At 36.9% G+C, this 14,054-nt stretch overlaps 1 protein-coding gene across 4 annotated transcripts in view; it reads left to right on the top strand.

The window, feature by feature from the left end:
• TASP1 (taspase 1) overlaps positions 1 to 14,054 on the top strand; it is a 78,760-nt gene that overhangs the window by 3,638 nt on the left and 61,068 nt on the right. For 3 of the 4 annotated variants that reach the window (XM_064709441.1, XM_064709443.1, XM_064709442.1), the window contains exons 3-6: positions 839 to 906; positions 2,380 to 2,448; positions 10,919 to 11,039; positions 12,182 to 12,266. In XM_064709441.1, the coding sequence (XP_064565511.1) occupies positions 839 to 906; positions 2,380 to 2,448; positions 10,919 to 11,039; positions 12,182 to 12,266 (343 nt within the window). The remainder of the gene's footprint in view (positions 1 to 838; positions 907 to 2,379; positions 2,449 to 10,918; positions 11,040 to 12,181; positions 12,267 to 14,054) is intronic. The other variant, XM_064709444.1, reaches the window with a different exon arrangement.

The following is a 14,054-nucleotide window of genomic DNA, read 5'->3' as shown; positions in this document are numbered from 1 at the left end:
TGTTTGATGTGAATTCTATTTTAAGAGCAAATGAAATAGCTCAATATAGTGTCCTTTACTGTGTCACTTTGGTATTGGTGTTAAAGCTTATTTTATTAGAGTTCCTCAAAACTAATATTTCTAAAGGTGAGTAAAGTGAACTTGAGATAAATACAAGCACGTTTTTAAGTGCAAAACCTGGTAAAACAGTAGTAGATTTTAAGTATATGCTCCACTCTTGTTTTTCTGATGCTGCATTTACTTGAATGGTGGCATTGATAAACTTTTCAGCTATGCAAGTAGGGGCAGTGGCTTCAAAGTAGGGCAGAATGGTTCAATACAGTGGGAGAGATACAAAGACTGAGAATAAGAAAAAGGTGAAAAATCTGAAATGTCTTCATTTGAAGGAACTCGTTGTTCTAAGTCAGGAGTAACAAGCTCTAAAAACATAGCATAAACATGAGAAAATGAGCAGAATTGTGGAAAAAAGAAAATCAAGAATTTGACTTAAAAATGAGGGTTTTGCCCAATAATGGACAGTAAAGAAAAAAGCTATGCTGGAAATCCTCCAAGAGTGAGTGAAACTGGAATCTCTTGGAAAGTTTTTATAGGAAAAGATTGATGCTGATATTTATATCTGCATGCTTCTGGATATATGATCTGTATCCTGTATTTTACTGAGTGTGTTTGATTCTGTGTTGGAATGCATAAAATTGTCAATCACTGATAGCAAAAGGAAATGCCAAGGTAATCCAGAATAAGGAACACTATATCTGCCTGTGTCTTAAATCTCTTATGTGAGCTACAGGCTGGAGTTTGCCAGCTACTATAATAGATTTTCCTTTTGTTTCAATTGCAGGTGCAGGTTATCATTCTGAATCCAAAGCTAAAGAGTACAAGCATGTGTGCAAAAGAGCCTGCCAGAAGGTAAATGTCACCAGCTCCACTGTCCTGTGCTGGGGACACAGGAAATAGCTGCACTTAGCTGCTTGTGTTTATGCTTGTGCTATGTGTTTATTGAAGGAAATGAGGGAAAACAGAGCAGAAACAGAGTTAAGATGATACAGAGACAGGACAGTGAGTGGCCATGAGATGCAGCAGCATTCTCATCAGTGCTGGCAAATAGCAGACACCAAATGAACAGTGGGAGAGCAAGAGAAGGTCACAGTGGTACCTACAAGAAGTATTCCTACAGCTTCCTGCACTTCTCCAGGGTTTCTGGAGCTAAGTATGCTGTCTGTATGTTGATTTCTTCCATGTCCACTCTTTGGAGTTTATTTAAACTCTACCATCCAGGTTGCTTTGCGCATGAAGGAGTTTCTATAATTATTTTATTCTTAGGAAGGGAGGTAGAAACAGGAAAAACAGAAACAAAAAAATCAAATTTGGAAACAGAGAAATGGCAAGACTTTGATTTCCATTGAAATTAATATGTTTTCATCTCTTCCAAGAACTTTGCTTTGGAACTGGCAAGTCTTGTCTTTTAAATGTTGAATGAGTAGCTGGAAGACCTCTCTCTAAAATTGTTAATGTCTTTTGCTTTCTCCAGGGAGAAGGAGCTTGGGAGCTTGGCAGGATTTTTAGAGGAGCCTCAGAGTTGTCTCTGATAATTATCACTTTGTGTTACAGTTTGTTGCTCAATCCTAATACCAATCTAATTTTGTAATGAGAGGCCTCACAAATCATCCAAACTTAGCACTGGCTTTTTTAGCCTTGGTGAAAGTCATTTCCCAGCTAGTTATGTGAGATCTGCTGTTGCATTGAAGTCCAATTTGAGATTCTGTGTAGCTACTCTTGAGCTGTGTAGCCAACATCAATAACTTCTGTGAAGAACAAACAATTTCAGCTTTGTCTTGCAGCCATAGTTGTTTTCTGGGGTTCCCTGGGAAAGCTTGACTGTAAGGTCTTGTTCAGTATGGAGCTAATAAATACTATTAGGCTCTACAAGTTCACTGTTGTATATAATTTGATGGTAACATTATTTTACATGATTTGTGTTTGCTTTAAATGAGTTTGTGAAGTTCTCTTCAATTTTATGGTAATTGCTATATATGGTACTAGAAATTTTTGTTGAGTCTTGGAAGGAAAAATTGAAACTTGTTGACTGAAACATTTGGTGTTTGAGGATATAAAGTATAAAAAGTTATTTTGACAAAAATTTGACTATGCAGAAATCTGCTACTAAATGTAGTGTCACAATATCATAGTACTAAAATCATATCTTCAGATCTGCCCTCATATGGTTCATACTGACTTTTTCCAGTGCCTCTTGTTCTTACACCCTCTTACATTTTAAACTAATTTGGTGAAGGTTTTATTTTATACAGGAATGGAAAATGTAGGACTCAGTCATAGAATAATAGAATTTCCTAATCATCAGCTAAAACTTGTGTTTTCCAGGCAATTGAAAAGCTACAGGCTGGTGCTCTTGCAACAGATGCAGTGACTGCAGCACTTATAGAATTAGAGGTATGAATTTCTGACTAGTAGGAAATACATCTCTTGGGTAAATCTTGCCAAAACTTTCTGTAGGGGGGTATTAAATGGGCAATCTCAGTGGAAGTTTTTGTACTACACTAATTTTATCTTTTGCTTTTCCACTGTATTTTGGTGTAAATGTGTTTAAGTGCTGTATAAAAATGCAGACTGAATAAAAGTTTTCTAGTTGATGCAATTTGGTTGTCATTTTAGGTATGCCTTATCAGATAGTCTTTAACCTTTAAGAATAAATGCAGTAATTAAAGACTTATTGAACACTTTGTAAGGAACTTCATTTCTGGCTTGCTGAGTACAGACAGGTTGTTCTGGCTTTGCTTCTTAGAGAGGGAAAATACATCCTACTGGTTCTGATTATTGTGACAAAATATGTGTAGAGGAATAGTCCAGTAATGTTTTTATTTCAAAACAGTACTTGTTAATTAAGATAGAACATCTTGATGAGCAGCTGCTGGTGAGGTTTTTGGAAAAGTGTCTTTTTAGAGTGATGAGATTTTTATAGCATCTGCCACAGTGAAGGTCCCCATGAAATAATGTAGAAGTGAGTAAAGCTAAGCATTTCTGGGTGGTAAATGAAGCAGTTTGGTCATTATCCCAGATCCACTAATCACTCATGACAGTAATGATGGAAACAGGTATTCTTCTTCTCCTGTAAGTTGTAATTGCTTTTTCCTCTCCAACTTTATTAGTAAAAAAAAAAAAAAAAGGAAAGCAAGGTAAATGTTGTGCTGTAAAAATAATTTCCTGCACTTGGAATTTATGGTAGTATTCCAAGAGGATTAGCAGTGGATTTTCTTATCCAGATGTTGGGAAAGTGTTCATTAATGTGCGTGGTGGGGCTGGCGTAAGGCAGGCAGGCAGTGCATACTTCAGTATGTGTTAGACATGCTGACTGGGAGCCAGGGCTTCAGTCACACTGTGAACTTGGCAAGTGCCTTGGCTTTCAGCCCTCCTGTGGGTCTCCCTGAGCTGTTCAAATATGCTTTCATGTGTTATCTTACACATTAGAGTGTAGCTCACAGAAAGCAGCAACTATCTCTCTAATGGGGTTATTTACCATGCACTTCGCTAAGCTCACTGAGGCTGCTCTCATGCCATGAGACTGGTTTGTGTGTCAGCTCCCTCCTCAGTGGAAAACAAAAATAAAAATCTACTTTGAGTTGTGATTTTTATCATGTTCCTGAGCTACAGAGAAAAACATACTTTGAGAAGCTTAACCGAACAGTTGCAGATCTCTTTGCAGCTGTGTCTGGACTAAATAGTTTGTATGTTTTCGTTGTCCCCAAGAGACTTTTCTTTTTCTTTAGTAGATTTGAATACTCAGAAGTAGCTTCTGTAGAACAAGTTATGTCTTATAGTAGAGGTGGCCTTTGAGCCATAGTAAAATCTATGTGTTGTATAAGTGGCTTTGCCCCAATCCTAGCTGTTCTAAATGGGCTGCAGCTGTGATGTCCTTAATTGGGTGGCAGCTGTGGCTAATGAAAATAACTGGGATAAAAGGGGTGGGTTGGCCCATCAGGGAGAGCCTTGGAGGAGCCCTGATGAAGAAGCAGGAGGAACACTGCTGTGAAGAGCTGTCTGTGAGAAAACCACCCAGAAGGAATGGGACTCTAGAAATAGAATAATAACAAGTGGTGACCCCGATGTGACAGAAGATAGGACAGCCAAGAGCTGTGGCAGCCTGAGAGCTGGGGCTCTAGAAATGTAACAAAAACAATGGAGGATAGGACAGCTGAGAGCTGTAGAAGAACATGGCCTTTGAGTTTAGGAGCAGTGACAGCCAGGAGCTGTGATAATATGGCCTTTGAGCAAGGAGCTGTGTGTGTTGTAAATGGCCTTTGAGTCGTGGGAAAATGTCTATTGTAATGTGGCCTTTGAGTCATAAATAAAATATATGTATTGTGTTGGGGAAATATGGGTGGCCTTTGAGTCACAGTGAAAGGTATGTATTGTAGAATATGTAAATATGTCTATGTAAAATGTGTTCCTGTAAGTAAACAAAAAGGGGGAAATATAGTAGAGGTGGCCTTTGAGCCATAGTAAAATCTATGTATTGTATAAGTGGCCTTGCCCCAGTCCTAGTTATTCTAAATGGGCTGCAGCTGTGGCTAATGAAGATAACTGGGATAAAAGGGGGTGGGCTAGCTGGTCAGGGAGAGCCTTGGAGGAGCCCTGATGAAGAAGCAGGAACAACACTGCTGGGAAGAACTGCTCATGAGGAAACCGTCCAGAAGATATGGGACTCTAGAAATATAATAACAATGTCTCTAAGATGAAAAAGTTTTTTCCAATTACTCCAGTCAGAAACTTTTTTCTCCTTATCGGTCTTGCTACTACTGTGCTGATGCCTGCTGTCATTCCCCTTTCTAGTTTGGCAACTGTCTTAGGTAGTATTTTTATGTTTTCTGTTGCACAAAACCTTTTTTTTTCCTTTTTCCTGTTCTTAATATAAAATGTTATTTTGCTCAGGTTGTAGTGCAGTCAATGTAATAATGTAATTAAGTTAATGTAATTATTTGCTTTCATTTGTTCATTAAGTGATTTATATAATCTCTTAGTTGAAGGTTCTGTCTGTTACTGGAATAGGGAGTACTGAGTTTGGGATTTGGCCTTCTTCTAGATTAAAGTAGTTATGCAGTTACATTGAGGGGAAGTCAAATTTATCCTCAAACCAGAAAATGATGTGGCTTGCAGTTTTTTGAATCTGGTATGAGAAACTCCCAAGTGTTAAACTGTCAGCTTCCAAAATATGGAACAGTTTGTATCTGCTCATAACTCGTTCTGAGCACTACCTTCTGACACTTCTGGAGCTGCATTTTCTGCTTTAGCACTGGTGTTTTTTCTGTTGCTCTTTGGAAAACAAACTACATGTGGCAAGTTGACAAAGCAATCAGAATAGTTTTTCTCATTAATTGCAAAATTTTATGAGTAAAAATATAAGTTTGTGTTGACAGTCTCTAGTGAGCTGTCACTCCCTTTTGTTTAAACGTTAGTATAAGCAATGTGTTTTAGCATTTGAAGTTGGCAAATAAATAACAAAGATCTGTGAAACTGTTAGTGTTCTTGTCTCCCTGTAACACAAATGAAGATGCAGAACAACAGAATATTGTATTAAATGATAACAGATTTCATTGTAAAGTATACTGCCTGTAACTTCTTGATATTTTGGGTTCTGTAGGACACATTGCCATGAGTTTATCTGAAATATTTAATCACTTTTACTGTTCTTTCAGGCTTTTAATGCTGTATTCCAAACATTTGTAATCTTTGCAAGGCACAAATCTTTTCATGGAAATCTCACAAAAGATGAATTTTTTCCTCAGTTCCGCTCAATTACAGAACTCCTGTTCAGATGATTGCAGCTCATCCAAAAGGCATCACTTCAAAGAGTTGTTGAGGCACAAGAGTTGCTCTTGATCTTTTATGAGCAAGCTGACAGTTTGCTTGTGGTATGCTGTCTGTGTCTTATTTTTCCAGGCTCTAAGTGCAGAAAGAATATCTTTTCTTTGTTGGACTTTGCAACTCTCAAGTGAAATGCTGTTCTGTGAATACAATAATAATGGTAATAGTTAAGTAAAGGAAAAGGTGAATTTTTTTTGCAAAGGAACAAGACTGACACAGATTATTGTTAAAACAACTGTGCTGGTCTTCATGAGCATCAGCTGTATTTGATGCTGTATTTGATACCTGCCTTATTATTAAGGCAGCTATGTTTTGTAGTTTGAGAACTCTGGTATTGCAGAGAAACAAGTGCATGTGTTACTTCTGTCAGCCTTTGGTAATAAAATGCTCTGACAAGGTATTTAATAAGACTCATTATTTACTCTCTTTACTTCCACAGAGACATTACTGCAGTACTGTTAATTTTTGCATTCCTGCTATCAGTCACCATATGATGCCTGGATGTTTCTTGAAACACGATGAAATTATTAAACAGTTTTTTTTTTGTTGGGGGAGGAGACCCCATACAACCCACTTGAAACGTGCTGTTTTCAGCAAAACCACGTGTTGATTTGCATTTTTGTGTGGCTATGAGAAAATTATGCAGTTTCAAGCTTTTTTTTGACTAAAGAGCACTTAATGAAGTCTACTGATCAGGTACTAGGAACATACAGTGGTTGGAAACAATGATGAAGATTTCAAATTGTTTCGAAATTGAGTGTACTCCTTTACTAATATATATGTAGAGTATTTGTTTCTTTGTCTGACTTTAGTAGAACATTCTTTATGAACATCATTTGAATTGGGAGTTAATATGATTGATGGGGAAGCAGATGTCACATTTTGGGTTCCAATCTCCTTGCTATTGAAATTGCTCAGTTTATTTTGCATGTTGTTGTTGTGGATCGGTGCAAAGAATGTTTTGGACCTATTATACTCAAGCAGTGTGTTTCTGTGGTTGTCAACAAAATTTTGTAGTGAAAGAGCCTTTTTCTTGAAAAATTTTTTTTTTAATGATTATTTTCCTAGTAGTTAGGACTTTTGAATATACAGTCTTAGTCCCAAGGATTTCTCTTTCAAGGAGAAGCATCCTTGATGTGTTGAGGCAGTCACCATAGATGAACTTCTAATGGGTAATGAACTGGAAGTTGTTAATTCCAGTTAAAAGCATTACTATGATGCAGAGTGAGCAACAGTAATTTGTGACAGAAGTGTTGTCTAACATCATTTTTGCTCGTGTAATTGAAAGGGATGCGACTCATAGATTATTGATTGTCATGAAATTCTCACAGAAAAATAACTTCTAAAATTACAGTATGTGGAAAGAAGTGCCTGTAGACTTTGAATTTGTTTTAGAAGTTGCAAAAAAGCCATGGCCAAAACTGTATCAAAGATGGATGGAATGTTCTTTCATGTTCATTGAAAACCCAGCATTTTAACTGTTTGCCTAGATGTGTAACAGAGCTGAGTAACATCTTCAAGCATTCCAAATTTGACCACAGCTAGAAATTTCAGCATGCCTGTATTTTCTGCCAGAACATTTATAAATACATTTTGAAGTAAAAAGGATTCTGTAAATAAAAATGATGCCCTCAGAAGCTTGAGAGTTTTTGCAAGATGGCTAACTTGGGAAAACAAAACTCTTACTTCACATCTTAAAGCTTTCTTACCTCTTTTGCTACAGGTTTGCATGGTAAGTTAGAGACACTTTGTGGAGTCCTTGCCATGAAGTCTAGTGTGTTTCATGTGACCGAAGAGTTACCTTTTGTTAAAATGCTTTGAATAGCCATTTGTTTGTCTTTTCTCTCTTCTTCCTTATTGTTCTATGGTGGCAATGCTTGTGTTAACTTGCAAAGCTCAGGCTTGGTTTGTTTACTTGTCTTTTTCAGTTTCCTTAGAAACACAAAGGCTGATTGCTGCTGTGGTTTTAAATAAAAGTATATTGCTGAAGATACCTTTTTCTCTTTTCCTGTTCTCCCTTTTCCTGGGTGCATTCTTTGGCTGGGTTCTTCCCGATTTTATCCTAGTCAGGTCTTGCAGTGCTGCACTTTTCTGTCTGAGGGTATGAAGAGACTTTCACTTGGGTCAGTTTGTTTCTTGCCTCTTCGAAGGCATTCATGCTTCTGTTTCTGCATTCCTTGTAAGTTTTGAATTTTCATTTCAAAATACACCTTAATGTTCATACATTATATTCTTCCACTTGCATATCAGACTCTTGAAATCTTTTGGTCAAACTTCACAGAGATTCATGTTTTCAAGTAGAGATTGTATTTGTGTGGTGTATTTCATGTCTATTTCATGTCTATCATGTATTCTTGCCTATTTATAGAAGTAGGTGTGAAGGTCTTGTTTCCATTTTTTTATAAAGGTTTTCCCCCACATTGTTTCAAAGGCTTTTATCTCACCTCAGAGAAACTTAAGTAGATATCAAAAATTCTGTGGGTTCACACCCAGGTTCTCTCTAAAGCTGTTTTCAGATTGCTTTTCAGATGTGTGAAGTTAAATCATCTTCCTCTTAGGAATTCTGAGCCTGTTTTCTTAATTGAATGCAATCTGATTCTACAGCCAATTGAAACTCCACAGAAATTTTGAACAGATGCTTGGAATTTGGTCTTTATTTCTTTTTACTGGAGAAGTTACTTGTGTGAGATTCCTTCTGTGTCCTAATATGAGAGTTACCCCACCAAAGAGACACCTGCAATTTGGTGTGGAGTTCTTATTTATCAAAAATTCTGTAGTATTCTAATAAATATTCTGTAGGGAGAAATAGGTGACATTCTCTTTGTTCTTAGATCCTCTGAGTAAATTATTATCTTGGTGCATCCTTGAGGTGGTGCCAGTGAAGGTGCTATGCCAAAGCATGTAGCACATACAGCTCCTTAGAAATAAAGTGAACTCTGTATCCTGTATTTTTTCCCTGGCCTCTTTTGATTATTACCTTTACCAGATGGCAGAGACCTTTGTGCCTTGAGTGCAGAGGGGTTCTGGACAGTGTTACCAGGACTTCTTTCTGGTGGATCCTTCTTACTCCCTGGATTTGGCCATGACATCTACTCTTAGGATAACAGCTGCCTCTGCTTCGGCAGTGACAAATCTGTGGAGCACAGCATTCTTGCTCTTTGCTAATTCTTTTAAGTGTAATGCCCTGAGTGAATGTGTTTGGAACAGAATATGAGAGATTTTTCTCCAGACTCACAGGTCTTTGCATTCTGATTACCCAGGGGCAGAGGGCTTGGATTGCACTAGGAGGAAGCATTGGTCATCCTAAGCATTCCTGATTTTACTGTGTCTTCCAAGTACCTTTCACTGTTTGCTTTCAACTCCTTCCACTACTTATCTGCTCTTGTTTTTCCTAACCTTCACTGACTTAGTTTTGTTCATATTTGTAGAGCCTGGAGAGCAATGAAGCCAGCTAAGCCAGCAGCTACTCTGAATCTGCTGCCTTTTCAAGGCCATCATCTGTTTCTAAACATATTTTCCCCTACCCATCCCCCTTCTACAGAAAATTGTTTGTGCACTTTAAACTCTAAAGGTTTCATTATCCTAAAATCTTTTCAAATTTACTTACTTGCTGTAAGGTGTTGCTGTCAAAATAAAAAAAATAAACACACAGTGAATTGGAATAAGTGTCATGGTAGGGATAAAATCTTGGGCTGCTTCAGAAGGAGAAAGCAGAAGATAAAGGCCAGTTTCATGATAGTGTATTAGTCAGGGATCTTGTATTCATGATTCTTCAGAAATAGTGTTTTGGTGACTCAAACACTGAACTCTTTGCACGTCTCTGTAAATTTGAATCAACATCTTGCAGAACAGATTTTGAATTTACTCACTGCTTGCTGATTTGAAAGTTAATAAAAGCTAACTGACATCAGATTTATTTTTCATTTCTATGTGCTCACCTCTCTTATTTCTTAAAATTCATTGCAAATTACAATGTTCAAAACCCATCCAGTTAATTTAAAATGTAAGACAGAGCTTTGAGCTATTTCCAATAATTTGTTTCCTGGTTCAGCTTTTATTACTCTTTAGTGAAATGAGATATCATATTTCTACAATACACAGGTGGTCTGGACAAACATTGTTCTTTGTCACATCAGGTTGTTACACTGTTGTAATTCAAACATAGGAAACTCTGAAAGCATGCAGCATCTCTCTGAAATTTGGTTTAGCTATTATTTCTTTGTCCTATATTTCTTGCTTATAGAAGAGGGGATTGTATTGAGCTGTGAGACTGCTGAACTGTGCTACTTTGAAATTTTGCGGTTTTAAAGTCATGGTGATGCTCTGATGAAATGGAAGGGTAAAAATGGGGTTTAGTTCTAGCATGCAGAATTTACTCTTTGACAACCATGGGTTTGGTAAAAGCCACAGAAGGTGTTAACAAAAAAGGAGTTAGCTTTATGATGTTGTTAAAATGTTGTTCCATAGTCTCTATGAAATAGGAATTGATTTTTAATCAAGAAGCTTCCAGACCACAGTCCCTGTGCTAATGGTCAGATGGGAATTTTACAAAGTGAAATTTTATCAGTTTTTAGCCATGGGCTTAGAATGTTCAGAGAAGGGACAGTTCTGGTTTGCTGTAGTGTCCTACTTAGGAGTTTCAACGGGAGACTGGTCTGTGCAGTGATTATAAAATGTTATTTAAGTGATACTTGATGGGTTAAAGACCAAGCCAAGTGTACTTTGGGGGAGGGAGAGATTTGCACTTGTTTTGTAAGGCTTTTGCTTGCACAGAAATGATCATCTTTAATTGTTGTGATTGGTTTTTATATTAGTGCATTGTTACATTTGAGGTATATCACACCCTATAGAGGGGAAAGCTGTCCATTGTGGTAATTTTAGATGCTCTGTTCAAATTCCCTTTGTTTTTGTTACGGAAGATGAAATTACTAAAATAAGAAAATGCATTGCACCAAGATCAGTGCCATCAGATCATTTACACAGAGATTTAAATCTAGTCTCTTATGGATGTGGCCTTATAGTGTTCTATTCTTATTTTTAGGATTCTCCTTTTACAAATGCAGGATTGGGATCTAACTTAAACCTTCTGGGTGAGATAGAATGTGATGCCAGTATAATGGATGGAAAGTCATTGAATTTTGGAGCTGTTGGAGCACTGAGTGGTATGTTCATTATGTATTATAAAGCTAACTGCTGATTTAAGTGCCAAGATCAATTTTGGCGTTTTTGTTACTGATTTGGAGGGGGACACATAAATTCTGCTGTGTTTAAATAAATTTTGCTCCTTTAAAAAAGGAGGAGGCATTCCTGCTCCCTGAAATGCTGCCTTGTGTTAATTTCTTTGTGGAACTTTGTGTTAATTTCTTGTTAGTTCACTGATCATCCTTTGACATAGCACAATGGTGTGACACCACACACTATTCACAGTGGGACTCAGTTTGCTGAGATGAATTTGAAGAATGATAATTTTTCAAAAATTCCGTTGTTAAGAAGTATTACAAGTATTTAAATTAGGCTTTTTATTTGTTTTTTGCCCAGGCAATTTATTTGCATATGGGACTTGTTTATTATGAGAACTAATGTGTTTCTCTCTTGTTTTCTAGTTTTAGCTTTCAGTGTAAAACAAATAGAGATATCAAGTCCCAAAGAGGAATTGTTGAGGCTTCATTCTAAGTATATGAACAGCCTTAGCTGTTACTATTGAACAGCTTCTCTGACAAGATTTCAAGTTTTGTTCTTTATCCTACAATAGTTCTAAACTGCGGTAATAGCTTTCTCATGTAGATATAAATCTAAAATAAATAGTAAAATTAAATGTTTCAAGCCTTGTTTGTTACAAGATGTATCCTTCCAACCATGGGGAAGGAGGAGATTGAGAATGAGAGACAGGTAAACCTGAGTCCTGTGATTTCTGTTCTGGCCAGATAGATCCAAATGAAAATTCCACCTGGAAAAATTAATGCTTATAAACATCTTTGACCCTTAGATACAATAGATTTTACATGAGATTTCTATGGTAGGAGATCACTCCTCCTATTTCAATATGGTTTGTTCTTTCTTTAAAAAAAAAGTGAGGGAGGTGTTGACTGGAAGGATTTGTCACTACCAACAGCATGTGAAGGGAAAACTGAAAATGTTGTTACTACATTGAAACATAAGGTGTCTCTTAATTACTTGACAAACCCTTGGAAATTAAAGGGTTCTGAGAAATTAAAGGAATCCACTGCCAAAATGAATTCTATAGTGCCATGAGGGAAAATATTTTAATGTTTTGTTCCGTTTTTTGCTAATTTTTCTTTTTTAGGAATCAAGAATCCAGTTTCGGTTGCAAATAGATTGTTGTGTGAAGGGCAGAAGGGGAAACTCTCTGCTGGCAGAATTCCACCTTGGTAATTGCTTTGTTCTGCTTGACTTTCCTTTGGTCTTTCATCTCTACTGAGTATATGCAATATTTGAAGGTTTTATCTCACCCAGGAAGGCTGGTGCTGGTTTATACACCAGTGATAGTGTCTCTTTAAAAAGAAGATAAGCTTTGTTCTCTTATCGTGAGACTTCTTGTGCACTGAGTGGAAAGAAGTATTAGGTATAGATGGCAACATCATTTTGTGATAATTTCTGTCTGTCTGATTATTTCCAGTTGTCATATTTAATGCTTATGTTTGTTACTGTAGCCTTTTGAAAAACACCCAAAAACATCAAGATTAAATGGAAATCTACTGCCATTGCCTCTGTCTACCTTTAACTAAAAGCAACAGTTTTTAATAACTATAGAAAAAAATCTCCTATTTTACTGCCTTTGTGGCTTTGTGGAAATGTGCAGCATTTAGTAACTTTCTCTTATTTTAAGGATAAATTTAATAATATTTACAACAAAATGAAAACAAGCAGTCCCTAAAACTTAAATGGAAGAGGTAAGTATTAAACACAGAGTAACTCCAAATATTACTGCCTCACTTTGGAAAGAATCAAAGACGTGTCAGAGTTGATTGCTCTTAAAACACCTTATTTTCATTAGCAGTTTAAATTGACAGGTAGAGAACTTGAATAATTTATTCCTATTCATTGACTGCTATCATCAGTTGTCATACCTGTGGCAGAATTTACTGCCCTTTGCCAGTGGTCAGTATTTGCAAAAGTATTAAACCAGCATTTATGTAGTTTAAAAAGATGTAAGTATTAGGTTTACACATTTTACTTTCCTGACTCTGGTGTTCTGTAAAGTTAGCCAAGTAGCTTGTAGCTGGGTGGTGCAATATTCCAATGTAAACAGTGAGGATTTCAGTGTTCTGTCATGTGCAAAAAAAGTTCATAGATCAAAAAAAGCCACCTTGAAATCTAACCGTCAACAGGCGAATTTTGCATTTTAAACGCTTTTCTTTAATGGATAAAGAACAGAGTAATTGTGGAGAGGTTTACTAAAGAATAGAAACTTTATGTTCAATAGCTGTAAGCTGCTCATTTCTTTAGCTGTCAGGAGAAAATGAGCTACATTAGAATGTGAAATGTGTTTTTTGGTGTTTCACAAGTTTTATTGAAGTCAGCTACAGGAGCAAGCTCTTGGGATTGCTTTACTTGTATCATCACTATTCTATAGAATTATTGTAAGGAAGAGCACTTGGATATTATGCTGTGACTTTATGACCTAGTTTATGATGCTATTATTTTAAAAATACTGAGTGGAAAAGGAACTATATCCCCTTGCCCCCACCAAGGGCAAGACTACATCTTTTGAGGACTGTGCAGGATTAGCAGATGCTTTTAAAGGCAGGGTACCTCAAATCTTGAGGTGAGAGATGGAACCAAGGCATGCAGTTTGTGCCAATATTGTGCACTTGTGTTACCTGACAAATACTTTCATTTCCTCTTTTCCCCCTTCTGGATTTTGAATGCACATTTTATTATGGCAGATTTTTTACCCTGGAAACAGTCTATACTAGTGGGTTATGATGGGTTATGCTTGGGGCTCACTGTGGTGGATGCTTCCATACACACAGGGTGTGCCAAGGTCAGAATGACAAAGTTCATGTGCATTGAAGGTGATGGAATGGAGGATTTCTTGTCTTGCCTTTCTGGCTGGGGTTGGCATGACACATTGTTTTGGGACTGAAATATATCCCTGCCAAAGCTGGGAATATTTAGAGTCAAATGAAAAGAGATTAGCCATATTTTGTCATTCC

This window comes from Zonotrichia leucophrys, chromosome 3, assembly GCF_028769735.1.
Source record: "Zonotrichia leucophrys gambelii isolate GWCS_2022_RI chromosome 3, RI_Zleu_2.0, whole genome shotgun sequence".
Taxonomy (NCBI): domain Eukaryota; kingdom Metazoa; phylum Chordata; class Aves; order Passeriformes; family Passerellidae; genus Zonotrichia; species Zonotrichia leucophrys.
Note: the sequence above shows the minus strand (reverse complement) of the source record. Positions and strands in the feature narration are given on the sequence as shown.